General features: G+C 52.2%; 1 protein-coding gene across 2 annotated transcripts in view; it reads left to right on the top strand.

Annotated features, from left to right (window-relative positions):
* Positions 1-17,178, top strand: part of Rfx2 (regulatory factor X2) — an 88,354-nt gene that overhangs the window by 64,610 nt on the left and 6,566 nt on the right. For both annotated transcript variants that reach the window (XM_004654999.2, XM_004654997.2), the window contains 8 exons: positions 5,280-5,461; positions 8,341-8,460; positions 9,636-9,751; positions 10,149-10,267; positions 10,419-10,528; positions 11,413-11,567; positions 13,344-13,441; positions 15,260-15,409. In XM_004654999.2, coding sequence (XP_004655056.1) covers positions 5,280-5,461; positions 8,341-8,460; positions 9,636-9,751; positions 10,149-10,267; positions 10,419-10,528; positions 11,413-11,567; positions 13,344-13,441; positions 15,260-15,409 — 1,050 coding nt within the window. The remainder of the gene's footprint in view (positions 1-5,279; positions 5,462-8,340; positions 8,461-9,635; positions 9,752-10,148; positions 10,268-10,418; positions 10,529-11,412; positions 11,568-13,343; positions 13,442-15,259; positions 15,410-17,178) is intronic.

Raw genomic sequence — 17,178 nt, 5'->3', positions numbered from 1 at the left:
GAGCCGAAGGTGGCTTAGTCGGAGCCCTGCCCAGTGTGTCCTTCCAAAGCTCCTACAAGCAGTATGAATACTCTGTGAACTCCTCCCCACTCATTTTTTTAGACAGGGTTTCATGTAGCCTAAGCTGGCCTGGAGCTTGCTATTCAGTCAAGGCTAACCTTGAACTCATTAGCCTCAATATCCCAAGTGCTGGGATGATAGGCTTATGCCACCACACTCAAATTTGTTAGGCTTTTTTAAAAATTTTTTTTTATTTACTTACTTGAGAGAGACAGAGAATGGGTATATCAGGGCCTCCTGCCATTGCAAACGAACTCCAGGCACATGCACCACTTAGTGTGTCTGGCTTTACGTGGGTACTGGGGCATCAAACCTGAGTTGTCAAGCTTTGCAGGCAAATGCCTTGAACCACTGAGCCATCTCTCCAGTCCCCTGTATTTGGCTTTTTAATTCTAGAACCAACCAGTGAAGTCAGGCCATGTGGTGGCCCAGAGTATGACCTTTTCCAGATAATGACAATATCAAAGACAAAGGAACCCCTTTTGTCCAACTAATCCTGTGACCTCCCCCCAAATCTTGCTGATCCAAGTTCAACAACATGGTGGTCAGAGACCATGATTTTAGAGGGGATGAGGTAGATTGAGGGAAAAGTCTAGAAGCTTTCAGGGTTTATAGGCTAGGTACAAGCATTGCCAGAAAACTTTATCAGGGACACTACATAACCCTCAGGGTCCTGCTGGGGTGCAACAGGGATAGTCTCCTGCAGCCCTCTCTGCTGCACCTAGGTCACACTGGAGGGAAGCCTGTGAGTGATACGCAGTGCAGAAAGCAGTGCAGGCTGGGGTCAGGGTGAAAGCAAACACATGTGACCATCCACAGCCCATGGGGCCCTGGGAACAGAGCTGTGGGTGGAAGGCAGAGCAGACACGGAGACCCCTCAGTCAGCCATGCCTTAGAGATACTTGAAATGTCTAAAGGGACCATGGGAGCTGCTGGTGATGGTTTCTGTGATGCTTGGCTTCCTATTATATGTCCTGTAAGGCAGGACTCTGGACTGCTTCCTCCATGCTTGCCTTCCCAGGCAGAATGTTCTAGAAAGTTTAGTCTCTCCTTGCTAGGACCCCCTTGGAGACCTCTCCTTCCATCACAAGCTTTGGTCCGTAATCTTTGGGATTTGATGAATTAGGAATAAGGGAAGTAGAAATCAGATCTTTCTAGAAAGTTCACATATACCAGAGGGAGAGAACACTGCATCTTAGTCGGTGCATTAGCCAAAGAGGAAAAAGTGGCGAGTCACCCAACTGGCCACCCACACTCTTATTCGTGTCCCCAAAGCCGCCTGCAGCTGCAGCCATGGAAGACATGGCTCTATGGTAGGGGCCTTCTGGAAGGCAGGTGCCCCAACCCCAGCTCTTCACCATTCCCACCAGGGCTAGGTGGGGCTCTTTGGCCAGCGGGTTCTTGGTGGCCTCTTTAGAAATCTTTGGTCAGATGGCCACCAGCAACACAGACATCTCTATTGCAGACTAGGGTGGGAAACCCCTGAGAGCTGAGGTGAGCCACAGGCAGGTTAGATGGTGGCTGTCACTGATGGTGCTGCTGGGAAGGCCACGGTCAATGACAAGATCCCAGCCTAGAACAGCAAAGGCCGAGCTGGCTGCAGTTGCCCGACACAGGGACCAACAGGAGCCCATTGTGTAAGATGTGTTGAATTTGTAGGACATGACGTTTGTTTTCGAAACAACACAGATATTCCCAAAGGCCATTTAGCCACCAGCCAGGGACCATGCAGACCTGGTGTGGCACGTGGCCCATCGTGGCAGGAGCACATGGCAGGCAAGGCCTTCTTGCCTCATGGCCATGTGGGGGAGCAAGAGAGGGAGACCAGGTTCCCAGGATGCTCTCTGTGGCTACCATGGTCATCCAAAGCCCTCCCACCAGGCCCCACCACCTCCCCAGAGGGTCATGGTGGTACTGAGCCCATATCCCATGGGCTTAGGGAATGTGGGGCGATTGAGAGCCAAAATGTCATAGTGCCCTTGCTAAAGAGTCGCTTCCAGGATTGTAGGGTGTCTGTGGTGGTCTGTGGTTTTCACTGTGCCCATCCCCTCCCTGCTGCCCCGATGGCCCCTGCCCCACACCACCCCTGCATGAGTTAGCACCTGGGCAAAGCCACCACTGGACTTGACCTACCGGCCCACCAGCCTTGTCCTCCCATTTCCTGTCTTAACTCCATCCTTGCAAAGGCTCAGGCTCCTGTCCCCTAACCCATGACTGCCTCTCTCCCATTCAGCTCAGTCATTTTCTGGCCAGCCTTGTCCAGCATCCAGTTCCTCATAGTAGTTACCACACCTCTTGCTCTGTTTTACCTGTCTATCCCGGGGCTCTTCCCCGATGAGGATGATCACATGGGGAGGTGGGGCCTGTGTTTTAGTCATAGTTGCCTCTCCAGCACCTAGAATGGGCCTTGGCATGAGTCAGCACTCAGTAAATATTGGATGGATGGATGGATGCATGGATGGATGGGAGCGAGAGAGGGAGGGAGGGTGGGTGAGTGGAGTGGATAGATGAATGGGTGGGTGGATAGATGGGTATGTGGGTGGATGGATCATTGAGTGGGGTGGATTAATGGATAGACAATGGATAGGTGGTTGAGTGAATGTATAGATGACAGAGATGTCCCAAGTTCCATTATCAACACAGAATGAACACCAGGGCTCAGCAGAGCTGCCCAAGCCACGCAGCACCAGACAGCAAGGATCCAGCATCTTCTACCCAGTTGCAGAGCCACAGGCTGACAGATGTCCCCCAGATTCAGTCATTCAATGACATTTGGGTCACTGGGGAACTGCATAGAACAATGTCTTCTGTGCAGCCTACCCAGAGGTGTGACCACACAGGGCAGTAGCACACGTGATGACCACAGGATCCAAGGGCGGCTCCCCCAAGTATCCAGCAGCCACAGCAGTGACCATGGTGGGAGCTTAGTGTGGCCAGAACTTGAGCTTGTGACCCAGCTTGAAGTAGGAATATCTGCAAAGATCTGAGAACCTCTGGGGTCTGGGAGTTGGGATCCCTCCCTCAACAGGAAGCATGAAAGCTGTTTGATGAAGGCCTATGGGGTCCCTACAGATTGCTACAAAAGGACACAGCATGTTTTCTTAGTTAGCATTCTCTGTATATGTCTGAGACTGGTAACGGCTGAGCCATCTCTTCAGCCCTAATTGTAGATTTTGTTTGTTTGTGTTTTCGAGGTAGGGTCTCACTAAGTCCAGGCTGGCTTTGAACTACATCTCTGCCTCCTGAGTGCTGAGATTAAAGATGTGCAGTATCATGCTGGCCTAATTGTGGATTTGGAAACAAGGTCTCTGTGTAGTCAAGGCTGGCCCCCAGCTTGCCATCTTCTGCCTCGGTCTCCCAAGTGCTAGATCACAGGCAGATGCCACCACACTTACACAAATACTTGTTAACTGGGAAGGGGGTGAGGACAGGAGACCATCCTCCATAGAGGTGTGGCAATGGGCAGACCTGGCACCCACAGTGCACAAGTGGCATGGACCGCTGCTACTTAGTCCCAGTTTCTCATAGCTAAGGGGTGCCACACATGTGGGCCACATAGGTTCTCTCCAGAACTGATGGCCTAGGACTTGGGTTCCTGGGGGATGAGGTGGCCTGGCTAAGTGATCCTACAGACTGGCTGGGAGCCCAGACCCAGTGCTCAGAGGTGCAGACTGACCACAGCAGGGTGGGAGAAGTCCTGTTCCACCATTTGAAGCCTACCTCGATTGCACATTGGCAGAAGCAACCCTCTGATCTTACTTTCCACACTGCTACCACACTCCTGCCCTTTCGACAGAAAGCTTGTCCTTGGGCCACATGGGGTCAAAGAAACCCACCCAGACTTCTAGTTTCCCCCAAGCCCAGGCACAGCACCAGCCTACTGTCACACACACTGCATCTCCTGCAGGCGTGGTGTGTGTTGCTGTTAGGGACAGTCTGCTGTGCCCCCTGCTGCACCTTTGACCTGCTCTCCTTCATCCTGTGCACTTCTCGGAGGCACACAGAGCAGATGGCCATGGCCTGTCTCAAGAGGGAGTAGGAAGGGTGGGGAAGGCCACCTGAAAGTGAACTGCCCTCGCGTAGTGGTGACAGGGCCTCCACCGTGCTACCCACTGTAGAACTTCTCCAGAGTTAAACCTGTGTTTAGACGAGAGAGCCCGAGGACAGCTTCCCTCCTAGGCCAGAGGCTACAGTGCTGGCCTGGGAGGGGCCCTGGCCTTGAGGACAGGCTGGAGGGGATGTTCTAGTGGGAAGGGACACCAGTGTGCGGAGGCTGAGCAGCACACACTGCAGGCTTGGAGGGGCCCTCCAGGTGTCAAAGGTGACATTCAGAAGCTACACTGACCCTACCAGCAGGGTTCCTTCATGACTGCTGTGTCACAGGGCAGGCATTAAGGTCACTTGTAGTCATGCATGAGACCTCTCCAGATGGGGAACAGAGGCCTCTGTGGGGACCAGTGGTCTAGTGGGCAGCTCTCACCTGTCTCATAGCCTCCAAGCACAGCCTTGGCCTGGTCACAAGATCACCAAGTGTGGCATCTGGGTGTCTCACCAACTGACAGTCCTCGCAACTGAGGGCTGTCCACCAGCCACCTCTCTCTACCCCACCATCAGAACTGATCTCCAGCCTGTGTGTTTAGGAGACACTGGGTGTTTACATGACATAGGATATGTTTGGTGGGGGGTGTCTCCTGCAGACTGGTGATGAAACCTGACAGGATTCTGTCACATGCTAATTGTTAATATGTTTTTTAAATTTTACTTATTTATTGGAGGGAGAGAGAGAAGGGGTGCACCAGGGCATCCAGCTACTGCAAACAAACTCCAGACACATGTGGCACCTTGTGCATCTGGCTCACATGGGTCCTGGGGAATCAAACCTGGATCCTTTGGCTTTGCAGGCAAGCGCCTTAACTGCTAAGCCATCTCTCCAGCCCTCATGTGCCAATTTTTATACCTAAATCAGGGCACCAGAAGCCAAGCTGCATGAAGAGGGGAGGGATGGGTGGTGGAAGCATGGGTGGGTGGGCTCATGGATTGAAGAATGGATGGTGAGTGGGTGGATGTGTAGATGGACAAAAGTGTTTAGCCAATGTGCTCAGACTCCTGTGGGCAGCCACACAGGTTGGCTTTGCCCCGGTGCTTGCTCCTCCAGAAAGCGTCATCCCTGGGACCCCAGGAGCATGAGCACCTGGCCACTGACAGCAGTGTCTCCCCAGCTGCAGTGGCTCCTGGACAATTACGAAACGGCCGAGGGCGTGAGCCTGCCCCGCAGCTCCCTGTACAGCCACTACCTGCGCCACTGCGAGGAGCACAAGCTGGACCCGGTCAATGCCGCATCCTTCGGGAAGCTCATCCGCTCCGTGTTCATGGGCCTGCGCACACGGCGCCTGGGGACCAGGTACCGGCCAGGTGATCTGACACCTGTTTCATGACTCTCCCTCCCCTGTACCCAAAGGCCATGAGGCTTCAACTCCTATGAAGGCTTCCTGAGCTCTAGCCTCCCTGGGAGGAACTCCAAACCGGCTGGGGTGGACCTGTGACAGAGTGTCAGGCTGGGCCGTAGGGGTCTCTCTGGTTGAGAATTTCCTGTGACATCAAGGATTGTGTTTTTTTTATTTTGTTTTGTGAAACATTTCACAAAGCCCAGGATGGTCTTTAACTCACTATGTAGCTGAGGATTATTTTTTTGTTTGTTTTCATGATACTTCGCTCTCCACTTTTACTTTCCCCTTCTCTTTTTTTTCTCAATTTTTATTAACATTTTCCATGGTTATAAAAAGTATCTCATGGTAATACCCTCCCTCCCCCCCCCCTTTCCCCTTTGAAATTCCATTCTTCATGATATCCCCTCCCCCCCTCAATCAGTCTCTTTTATTTTGATGTCATGATCTTTTCCTCCTCTTATGATGGTCTTGTGTAGGTAGTGTCAGGCACTATGAGGTCATGGATATCCAGGCCATTTTATGTCTGGAGGGAGCACATTGTAAGGAGTCCTACCCTTCCTTTGGCTCTTACATTCTTTCCACCACCTCTTTCGCATTAGACCCTGGGCCTTGGAAGGTGTGATTGAGATGTTGCTCAGTACTCCAGTCACTTCTTTCCAGCACTATGATACCTTCTGAGTCATCCCAAGGTCACTGCCATCTGAAAAGAGAAGATTCTCTACACAAAGTGAGAGTAGCGTTAATATAAGGGTATAAATTTTAAGAGAAGTGCTTACTGGGCAGTTTGATAAGCATAGTATATACATTTTTCCAGACATCAGCAGATGTTACACCCCCTAGGGCTCATGACTACCCCTGTTTTAAGTTTTCAGTATCAGGGATGTGTTTCCCCCCATGGAGCAGGTCTCCAGTCCAATTGGAGGGCAGTTGGTTTCCAACATGACAGACATGCCACTATTGGCATCCATTGGCTCGTTTGGGCTGGCTGGCCAATTTATAAGGCTTACAGTGTTGAGTATCTTCACTGGTGGTATCTCTTTGTCCCTTTGAACTACATGTAGAATGGCTTCTTCTAGCTTTCTGTCAGCTGGTCTACACAGAGGAGGTTATCAGCTCAGTTCCAGCAGGATTTCTCAGTGACTTTGCAGCCCAAGTATGTGGAGTCTTCAGCAATAGGGTCTTACCATCTATTCCTGGTGGGAAAACAAGGGCCTCAGTAATGGCCTGTAATGTTTGGGAGGCATCAGGGACCTCCCTGGTCAACAACTCACTGGAGGTATCCCATCCCTGGCACTGAAAATTTTCTAACAACGATCTATGGCTCCTGGGTGTTCCATTGTCCGAAACTGGAGGATTCCATATGATTTATTTGTATCCTCTTAGATTTTGATTAGCTTTCCCTCCACCTTTCCTTTACTCAATCTCTTCCCCTGACTGAGGATCATTTTGAACTCCTGATCCTCCTGCCTCTACCTCCAAAGTGCTGAGATGCCAGGCGTGTACCACTACACCCCATCTTTGTGAGGCTGGGGATGGACCCAGGCCTTTGTGCATGCCAGGCAAGCACTACCCGCTGATCCGCAGCTCTCTCTCCTTTCTTTATCTGTCTCTCTCATTCTTTACCCATTCCCTTCCCTTTTCCTCTTTTTTCCATCTTGACAGAGCCTCACTGTGTAGCCCAAGCTATCCTTGATCTCAATCCTGCCTCAGCCTCCGAGTGCAGGTCTGGCAGGCCTTTGATTCCACACCCAGCTTGCTAGGCAGTTGCTAACCCCTGAGCTACATCACTAGTCCCTGGACTGTTTCCTGGGCCTTTTTGCCCTGCACAGGCCCATCCACTTCCTCCCTTCTGTGCAGGATTCCACATGCCACAGGCATCCCGGAGCTGTCAATGTGCCTTTAGCTAGAAAAAGAGAATGGCCATACTGCTAAATAAGCCCATGGCTCTGAGAATCCGTGAGGCCATTTCTTGCAGTATCTGTGACCCTGGGCCAAGCCATGCTTGGCATCTGCTCACTGTGATGTTAACAGAAGTGGCTCTGGGGTCACTGTGCCCTCCCAGAAGTAGATACTGGCTGCCAAGAAACACAGGGGTGATGGGTTCCTTGCTTCCCAGCACCTATGGGTCCTTTTTGAAGACTAACATAAGTAGAGGAAGGGTCGCATTGGGGACAGGAGACCGGAAATCGTAGGTCTCTGGGGTCAGGGCCACTGCTATGCCTCCAGAGTGTGGTGCCTGTAGGCTTCAAGACTGGGGTTTTCCCCCCATCTTCCTTTCTTTTAGCATGTCCTTGTCCTAGGAAGAGCCTGGGGTCCTGATGCTTGTCCGGCCTGCCAGCCCAGGACCACACATGAGCAGGGAGTGTCTGTCTGTCACTGAGTGCCACCACGTTTCCTTAACAAGCTTCTTAAAACCCTTCAGTCATCATTTCTCCTGTGATAAACTAGGGAGTTGTTTCCAGAACTCTGTCATTCTCCAAAATGTGTTTATATTGAGGTCGAGCACGGTGACATGTGCCTGTTGTTCCTACACTTAGGACATTGAGGCAGGAGGATCAGAAAGGCGAAGTTATCTTTGCTGGCCAGCCTGGACTGCATACAATCCTGTGTCAAAAACAAAGATGGTAGGAGGAGGTTGAGGAAAATTGTTACTAATTGGAGTTAAAGTCCAATTTCTCACTGTGGCCTTCCCAGAGGCTGTATCATGCTAAAATGAGAGAGACCTTCCCTGTCTGTCCCCATGAATATCCCTCGCATTGGCCCAGGACACACTGAACCAGGGTGGCTGCAGAGGAGAGTACCCGCCACCATGACATGCTTGCTCCCCTCCCAGGGGCAACTCGAAGTACCATTACTACGGCATCCGCCTGAAGCCGGACTCCCCACTGAACCGACTGCAGGAAGACACACAATACATGGCCATGCGCCAGCAGCCTGTGCACCAGAAGCCCAGGTGGGTGGTGCAGCTGGGGCCGTGGGGACCTGCGCCACAGAACCTGAGGGGCGGGAGAGTAGAGGGACACCCTGGATATGACATGCGCACCAGCGAGGGGCCTTCCTGAGGGCAGATCAGACTCGTCTAACCTCCAGGCTCCCAGGAGGCAGGACATACGGCCCCCACTTGGAGTGACAGGCTAGAAAGGGGAAGGAGCACGTCATGCGGTCATAGCCAGCAGGTGGGGATCCCAGATCTTTTATTCTGTGTTTTAATTTTTCTGGCAGTTTTAGATTCACAGTTAGAGTGAGTAGGGGTGCAGTCTCTTCATTGCCCATGTACCCAGTATCTTGTACCAAGGACGCTCACTCCCACAGTCCCTGTGAGAACACACTCTTGGGCATGGCATTCTGTGCATCTAGAGAGATGTGCAGTGACATGTGGCCACCACAGAGGTGTCACGTGACATTGCTTCACTGTCTTTAACCAGGAACCACCCCTGTGCTCCATGTGCTCACCCTTCCTCACCCAAATCCACTGGTGATGGTTTTTCCATCACTTGGCCCTCCCCAAGACATACAATTAGAACCACACAGCTTTAATCATTTCATTTTGTTCTGTGCAGCACTGGGGACAGAACTCAGGGTCCTGCATCTGCTACCCCAAACCCTCCCCCACAGAGCCGTGCCCCAAAGTCGCATACTGGTGTGGTCCTTCACTGCTAAAATACTATTCATCTGGGAAAAGGAAAGGCATTCTGATATCTGCTCCATTGGGGCAAGACTGAGGACAAGATAAGATGCCCAGTGACATGAACCAGCCACAGAAGGACACACCATAGGATCCCACTCCCAGAAGGTCCCCGAAGTCACCAGATCCACAGGGACAGGAAGTGGGACAGAGGGCCAGTTTGGGAAGATGACAACATTCTAGATTTGGTGGCATTGCTTCAGAAACAGTATGTGTGGTCTGGGAGGACAGCTCAGTGGTAGAGCACTCGGATAACACACATGAGGTCCTGGGTTTTAGCACTGCCAAAAACCTACAACAACAACAAAAAATAATCATACTTTGTGCTGACCACCTTAAAAAAATTACACACACATTCTGAATCCTGCATTGTTTGGTCTCCCGGGACCCACACCAGGCAGGGCTGCTGGAGCCTCACGGTAGCACATGTTTCTCCTGCCCAGGTACCGGCCAGCCCAGAAATCAGACAGCCTTGGGGACGGCGGCTCCCATAGCGCTGTGCACAATACACCCGAGCAGGCCGTGGCGGCCCAGGGCCAACACCACCAGCAATACATAGGTGAGCGTGGGACCTGCTCTGTTGTATAGAAAGTTCTAGATGTACGTTCTTTCTGACACCCTTGAGATTCTAAAGTGATCATTATACACCAAAAATATCAGAGCATGAGCGAGCACAGGGTGAGTGAGTGAGGGAGATGCAGTTCAGTCAGAAAGGGTTGTGTGCCACAGTGAGGAGAGTGTGGCTTTCGTGTCTGCTGTGTAGCCAGAGCTGAGTGAGTGTGGGGCTTCCTTGCCTGGCTGTTTGATGTCCCTGAGAGGTGGCCACATTGTCCCCATTTTGTGCCTGAGAAACTGAAATCCTCAGAAGTTACACATCATCCCCAGGGCTGGTGGGCTTCCATAGCTGTGCTGCCCTGACCCATGAGCCTGCGTCTGACACCCATGTTTGTCCCCAGACGTGTCCCATGTGTTCCCAGAGTTCCCAGCTCTGGACCTGGGCAGCATGCTGCTGCAGGAGAGTGTCACGCCACATGACATCAACGCACTGCAGCTGGCATACCGCCGCCACTGCGAGGTGACACCCCAGCTCCTACTGTCAGCACCTCGTCCCTGTACTGTCACAGTCCCTGGGCCCCCAAGCATCCCCAGGGAAGCAGGAGCCCCCCATCCCTGCAGCATCCTCACTTGAACCATGCACATGGTCTAATTGGCCACTTTACTCCTAGGCCACCTTAGATGTTGTCATGAACCTCCAGTTCCACTACATTGAGAAGCTATGGCTGTCCTTCTGGAACTCCAAAGCCAACAGTGATGGCCGCGCCTTGTTATCTGCCAGGTGAGGCCTCCCTCCCATAGGACAGGTAGGATGCCAACCCGCTCCCTCCAGGTCAAATCAGAGACCACAGTCCTGCTGGTGCCCTCCTGGGACACACAGTTCTGTTTTCTCAGCTGTTAGGGTTGGTAGTGATTATGTTGCTGCTCGCTGTTTATAGCCAGCTGTTCCCTTGAGTTACATTTCAGGGATGAAAGTCAGGGTCTCACTCCGGCTGAACATGTGCTTTACGGCTGACCACACCCCAGCCCTCACTGTGGGTTCTAGGCTGTCACTCTACCACTGATCACACCCACCAGGCCTCACTGTGGGTTCTGTTCTTTTCCTTTCTCTGTTTTTTCAAGGTAGGGCTTCACTCTAGCCCATGCTGACCTGGAATTTCACAGTGGCCTTGAACTCACGACGATCCTCCTACCTCTGCCTCACATAGTGCTAGGATTAAAGGCATGAGCCATCATGCCCAGCCCTCACTGTGGGTTCTAGGCAGGAGCTCTACTAATGAGCCCTCTTTACTTTTTGAGACAAAGCCTCTCTGAGTTGCCTAGGCTGGCCTTGACATTAGTGATCCTCCTGCCTCAGTATCCCAAGAGTTGTAATGACAGGACTGCACCATCAGGCTGGCTACATCCATTTCAGTGCAGGATTTGCAGTCTGGTGATATGATTCTAGGCAATGATCTCACCAGGCGCTGTTGTGACAGGCATCACCTGGGCCACAGACAGAACAGGGGACAGTGTGGGTTCTTGGGGGTGGCTCTGAGCAGCAGGGATGAAGGTGGGACAAGATCCTGAGGCCCAGGGTCAAGCCCGCATAGGCCAGTCCCCTGGTGGCTCTGAGGTCCTCCTGTCCTTTGCTGTTAGGCTTAGCCGTGTCCCCTCCTCCCACAGCGATGAGGAGCCAGAAGGTGCCATTCTCCCCAAGGAGAAGCTCATCTCCCTGTGTAAATACGACCCCATCCTCAAGTGGATGCGTAGCTGCGACCACATCCTCTACCAGGCGCTCGTGGAGATCCTCATCCCTGATGTGCTGCGCCCAGTCCCCAGTAAGAGACGCAGTCCCCATTCCAACCCATCAGTGTCCAGTAAGAGACCCTGGTCCTCACCCTTTCCTCCCTCCCCTCTGTTGTCTGTTCACCAACACCCCCTGAATCCCCAAATCCCACAGCAAAAGCCTTCTTTCATCTGTCCCTCTTGCTGGAAATAGTCCTTGTTTCTGACCCAATGTGACAAAGCTAGTGGTCCTAACAAGGACTGCCAGCAGCAGGGTATGGCTGAGCCAGCACAGACATAGGCTGGGGCTTTCCGGAAGGTTCCCTAGAGGCAGATGAGGCCCATTACTGCCCACTCCAGGCCCCAGAATATGCCAGCCCTAGTATTACCCAGATTCACCACAGGGTATTGGGGTGGGGTTAGAGAGGCTGGGCAGCAGGGACAAGTGAACCTAGGTGCCATTTTGCAGGGCTGACCTCTACCTTCCCTGTGGCAATGACAACAGAGCCCACCAGCAGGGGGCCTCCTGTCAAGTCCCTTTCATCCCAGGGAAGTCAGGAGGCCCTGGTGAGGCAGCTTTGGACACCATGGGTCATACCTGTGGGTGACCTTAGTCCTGAGTGAGTCTAGATCTTACTGAATGAACCCTGTGCCTTGTGCCAGAAACTATGACCTCACTTGCCAGGGGACCTTCAGGGTGGCCTGGAGGAAGGCTCAAGTGAGAGTGTAGTTCCTTTGACATTTTTTTTTTGGGGGGGGGGTTGTTTGTTTGTTTTCTTAAATAAAATTTTTTAAATATGTTATTTATTTATTTGAGAAAGAGGAAGAGGCAGAGGCAGACAGACAGCAAGAAAGTGGGTGCACCAGGACCTCCAACCACAGCAAATGAACTTCAGACGCATGCTGCACCTTGTGCATCTGGCTTATGTGGGTCCTGGAGAGTTGAACTGAGGACTTTTGGCTTTGCAGGCAAGCGCCTTAACCACTAAGGCATCTCTCCAGCCCTCTTTTGTTTTTTTGAGACAAGGTTTTACTCTAGTCAGGGCTGGCCTCACTCTTATAGCCCAGGATGATCTTTTTTTTTTCTCAATTTTTATTAACATTTTCCATGATTATAAAAGGTATCCCATGGTAATACCCTCCCTCTTCCCCCCCTCCCCACTTTCCCCTTTGAAATTCCATTCTCCATCATATCCCCTCCCCATCTCAATCAGTCTCTTTTATTTTGATGGCCCAGAATAATCTTGAAGTCATGATGAGCCTTCTGTCTCAGCCTCCTGAGTACTGGAATAAAGGCCTAAGCCACCATGCTTGGCTTTCTTTTGACATTTTTTATTTAAAGTTGTGGGGGTTTTGTTTTGTTTTTGTCTCTTATAGTATGCCTCAAAGTCAATTTGGGCTTGGGAGGAAAAACATGTGCATGTGAATCAGGGTCTGTTCCTCAGCACCATCTGTAGGCATTGGTGACAGACACTTCTTGGCTGTGGGCATTTTGGGCCCTGCAGGGTGCTGAGCAGTGTCACAGCCTCCACCCACTCTGTGCCAGGAGCTCCCAAGCTGGCATAGCGACGTCCCCAGACACACCCCAGTGTGTCCCAGGAGAAGGTTACCCCAGCTGAGAGCCACTGACAGACAGTAAGCAGGGACAAATGATCCATCCCTGATTCTTGCCCAGCTCCTCTTCCCCAGGTGTCCTGGGCTCCCAGTCTCCCTTGGCCTGTCGCCTGTCCTCATGGTGAGACTTCCTGCCACCCTGGTGTCATCTACTCCGAACGTGGTGGGGAGAACACCACAGCCCCTCACCATCGGCCTCTGGTTCGCGTCTGCAGGTTCCTTGACACAGGCCATTAGGAACTTTGCCAAGAGCTTGGAGGGCTGGCTGACGAACGCCATGAGCGACTTCCCACAGCAGGTCATCCAGACCAAGGTGACGTCACAGTAGCAAGGACAGCAGTGGCCTTGGGGTCTAGGCACACTGGGAGGTCACCCCAAGTGTGCCACTGAGTCCCCAAGCAGCTTTCTCTGTGTGTCAGCATGGCAGACCAGGCCCTAGGCCCAGTCCCCAGAACCACGTGAGCCAAGCATGGTGGTGTGACTGTCATCCCAGCATTCGAGGGGTGTTCAAGGTCTTCGGCTATGTAGCAATTTCAAGGCCAGCCTGGATGTCTCAGAAAGTAAATCAGTAGGGGCTGGAGAGATTGCTTAGTGGTTAAGGCATTTGCCTGTGAAGCCAAAGCACACAGGTTCAATTTCCCAGGACCCACATAAGCCAGATGCACAAGGGGCACATGCATTTGGAGTTTGTTTACAGTGGCTGGAGGCCCTGGCTTGCCTGTGTGTCTCTCTTCTCTCTATCGCTCTCTGCTTGCAAATCAATAAATAAAGTTTATATTAATAAAAGGAGATAAATAAAAATGTAGGAAACTGTGTGGCAAGAAGGGGATCACAGAAGGTGCCAACTGAGGTAACACACTTGGGTGTACTCAAAACTCACTGCTCCTGTGCTCAGCACAGGAGAGACTTGCTCTTCCCTTCCCCTTGAACTCTATTTTTATTATTATTATTTTATTTAAGAGAGAAAGAAGCAGAGGGGCGGCAGATAGAGAATGGGTGTGCCGGGGCTTCCAGCTGCTGGAAACAAACTTCAGATGCATGTGCCACCTTGTGTATCTGGCTTACATGGGTCCTTTGGCTTCGTAAGGCAAACACCTTAACTACTAGGCCATTTCTCCAGCTCTCCCCCCGACCCATGAACTCTAGTATGGGCCATAAAATCAGAATTTGAAATGTAGCCCATGGGTCCTCAGTGGATTATGAACAAGCCCCTGGCTTTCTGGGAGCTCATTCGGGGTGGGGTGGGACCAGGCTCCCAGGAGAGGTGTCTCTCTTCTCTCTTTTCTCTCTCTCTACCTTCCTCTCTTTTTCCCTCTTTCTCTCCCTCCACACCTCTCTCGTGTGTAGTATAAAATGGTGTGTGCACACATGTGTGTGTGTACCAATGTACATGCATGAGGAGACCAGAGGAGGACATCAGGTATCCTCCTGTATTTATCTTCCACATTATTTCCCTGAGACCATCTCTCACTGACTGGGGCTCCCCATTTTTCTGGCTGGACTAGGTGACCTGGGAGCTTCAGTGATCCTCCTGTCACCTTCCCTCAGCACTGGGGACATGCACGGCTACACCTGGCCTTTGACCCATGGGTGCTGGGAATGGAACTCAGGTCCTTGATGCTTGCTCCACTCTTGCCCACACTGCCATCTCTCTCTATGGAACCCAGCCTAGCCACCAACTCACCAGCCTCCTGCTCAGCCTCCTGAGTGCTGAACTGACAGGCATGTACCACCACACCTGGCTGGGATCTGTCTTTAGCATTCCCAAGGGATTCTAGAAGCAGGACATAGCCACACTGTGGGGAATATAACTCTCATCTCATATGGGGGATGTGTGAATGTGCTGCACGCATCCTCACTGTTGGGGTTCTTGTGCCTGGCAGAGGGATCCCTCTCCCCTGCTGCACACATTCTCACTCTTGGGGTCCTCGTGCATGGCAGAGGGGTCTCTCTCCCTGTGAAAGGGCTCTGTCCAGCTCCCTCCTTGCTGTGCCATCCTGTGTCCTGACAGACCTGCAGAGAGCAGGCCAAACGGTGTGTGCATGTGTCTGTGTGCGTGTGCGTGCTTCCTGCTGCCTGCTCCCACAGTCGTGCTGGCCTGGGCTGACCTTCATGCCATCCTCTGTCCCAGGTGGGGGTCGTCAGTGCCTTTGCCCAAACACTGCGGAGATACACGTCCCTCAACCACCTGGCACAGGCTGCACGCGCTGTGCTGCAGAACACATCCCAGATCAACCAGATGCTCAGCGACCTGAACCGCGTGGACTTTGCCAATGTGCAGGTGACTTCCTGGGGCTCGGGTCCCCCAAAGCCTGAGCCTCCCAGCAGAGGTGATATTCGCTTGCACCTCCACACTCGGAGCTGGGCCCTCCCTACCCACTGGCCTGGATGCCCCCCAATAAGGAAACTAGCTAACCCATACATGGAGCCTGCAACAGACCCAGCTCCCTGCCTGGCCCATTTCTGTCACATGAAACAAGACCCTCGAAGCCCCTTGACATCACACAGGCTACCACCCCAGTCCTTCACAGCCTCTTGACATCCACACAGACCACTGACTAAGTCCCTTAAAGCCCCATGATGCCCACGCTGGCCACTATGCCATTCTTTTGAAGCCTCTTGATGCCCACACAGGCCACAACCCCAGTCCCTCGAAGCCCGTTGATGCCCACACAGGCCACCACTCCAGTCCCTCAAATCCCCTTGATGCCCACACTGGCCACTACGCCAGTCCATCGAAGCCCCCTGATCCCCACACAGGCCAACATCCCAGTCCTTCAAAGCTCCTTGACACCTACAGTGGTCACCAGCACTGTATTTCAGGAAGCTTTTGTAGCAGGTTCAACAAGCAAAGCTGTCCCTCCATTTCCTGTGCCAACACTCCCAGCATATGCCTGTTCTGTGACCGTGTCCATGGCCTTGGCTCTCCTCTGGATTAGAAAAGCCCAGGCATGTGGCAGGTTCTGGGTGACAGGCCATGGGGCTCTGTCTTCACCCATTCCTGACCTCGGTTTATCCATTTAAAAAAATCAGTACAGCTGGGCGTGGTGGCGCACGCCTTTAATCCCAGCACTTGGGAGGCAGAGGTAGGAGGATTGCCATAAGTTCAAGGCCACCCTGAGACTCCATAGTGAATTCCAGGTCAGCTTGGGCTAGAGTGAGACCCTACCTCGAAAAAACAAAACAAAACAAAAAATCAGTACACACAGGCCCACCCAAAGAAGAGGAGCCACTGACTGGGCAGGTCTCACTCGCCTGTCTTCCCAGCTTTCAGGAAGCTAGGCAGGAGGGTTGTGAGTTCTAGACCAAATTGCAAGACCCTGTCTCAAAAAATAAATAAAGGGCTGAGGAAGTGGCTCAGTGGGTAAAGTCGCCACACACGCATGAAGACCTGAGTTTGGATCTCCAGGGCCCACATCACAGCCAGGTGTGGTGGCACCCGTACCGCCAGCACTGGGGGGGGGGGGGTGGCGAAGGTGGAGAACCCTGCGGCTCACGGCACTAGTCCAGCTGAATCAAGGTGAAAGAGATTGACCCTGGAGGTCACCCTGTGGTCTTCATATGCACATCACACACGTGCACCCCACCCACCACAAACTTACATGTATGAACAGTGCACCCCCCACCAGACATACAAATGCACATATATGCATGTTCACGACATGCTCCACACACATACACATAAAAAAAATAAATTTAAAAGTAATAAGGCCAGGTGTAGTGGTACAGGCCTTTAATCCCAATACTTGGGAGGCTCAGGTAGGAGGATTGCCATGAGTTCAAAGCCACCCTGAGACTTCAGAATGAATTTCAGGTCAGCCTGAGATAGAGCAAGGCCCTACCTCAAAAAAAAAAAAAAAGTAATAAAAAAAAAAAACAAGCTGAGGGCTGGAGAAATGGCTTAGTGGTTAAGGTACTTGCCTATGAAGCCTAAGGACCCAGGTTCGATTCCCCAGAACCCACATAAGCCAGATGCATATGTTGGCACAATTCGTTGTGCTGTTGCTGTGTACCAATTCTCTCTGTCCCTCCCTTCCTCCCCCCCCCCCC

Source organism: Jaculus jaculus, chromosome 15 (assembly GCF_020740685.1).
Source record: "Jaculus jaculus isolate mJacJac1 chromosome 15, mJacJac1.mat.Y.cur, whole genome shotgun sequence".
Classification (NCBI taxonomy): Eukaryota; Metazoa; Chordata; class Mammalia; order Rodentia; family Dipodidae; genus Jaculus; species Jaculus jaculus.
The sequence above is the reverse complement of the archived record's forward strand: the minus strand, read 5'-3'. Positions and strand labels throughout refer to the sequence as shown.